This window comes from Gavialis gangeticus, unplaced genomic scaffold (assembly GCF_001723915.1).
Source record: "Gavialis gangeticus isolate Ggan-Ray unplaced genomic scaffold, GavGan_comp1, whole genome shotgun sequence".
Lineage (NCBI taxonomy): Eukaryota > Metazoa > Chordata > Crocodylia > Gavialidae > Gavialis > Gavialis gangeticus.
Genome location: NW_017729027.1, coordinates 33,951,736 through 33,952,291, shown reverse-complemented (window position 1 = coordinate 33,952,291; position 556 = coordinate 33,951,736). Strand labels below are relative to the sequence as shown.

The following is a 556-nucleotide window of genomic DNA, read 5'->3' as shown; positions in this document are numbered from 1 at the left end:
GTGGCCACAGAAAACCATGGTTAGCCAAAACTGTATACTGTGATACCCAAAATGGTTTACAGAATATTAACCATGGATACTCAAAACCACAGTTGGCAAAACCGTGCTTGGCAAAGGAAACCTGTAAACATTTATTTTTATTTAGATAAAACCAAAACAAAATATTCCTTTTAAGTTGAACTACTTCAAACAAGTAAACAAAGAAACAAAAAAGTTAGATAGGTACATACCATTTCAGTGTCAACAGCAAGGACTATTTGTTTTGCAAGACTTGAAGATATATCACAGACCACATAAAAAGCCTTCTGCACATAGTCATAGCTTAATTTGAGCCCCTTAAGTTGCTCTTTGGGAATATCTTTGTGATAAAACTTTAAAAACTCCTCTGTCAACTTCAGATCTTTTTTTAGAACAGCAGCAAAACTGGCCAGTCTTGATTCAAATGACTGCAAAAATATACATTAGGTGTATTAAATATACTTAGAAAAAGAGGTTTAAATGTAAATTAATTAAGTAATTTTGTGTGAGTTCGTGCCGAATTATATAAGGACTGAAT

General features: G+C 32.6%; 1 protein-coding gene across 13 annotated transcripts in view; it reads right to left on the bottom strand.

Moving 5' to 3' along the window:
- Positions 1-556, bottom strand: part of DST (dystonin) — a 569,390-nt gene that overhangs the window by 178,129 nt on the left and 390,705 nt on the right. For 9 of the 13 annotated variants that reach the window (XM_019520527.1, XM_019520528.1, XM_019520523.1 and 6 more), the window contains one exon: positions 231-446. The exons of the other annotated variants lie outside the window; for them this stretch is intronic. In XM_019520527.1, coding sequence (XP_019376072.1) covers positions 231-446 — 216 coding nt within the window. The remainder of the gene's footprint in view (positions 1-230; positions 447-556) is intronic. 13 annotated transcript variants of the gene reach the window in all.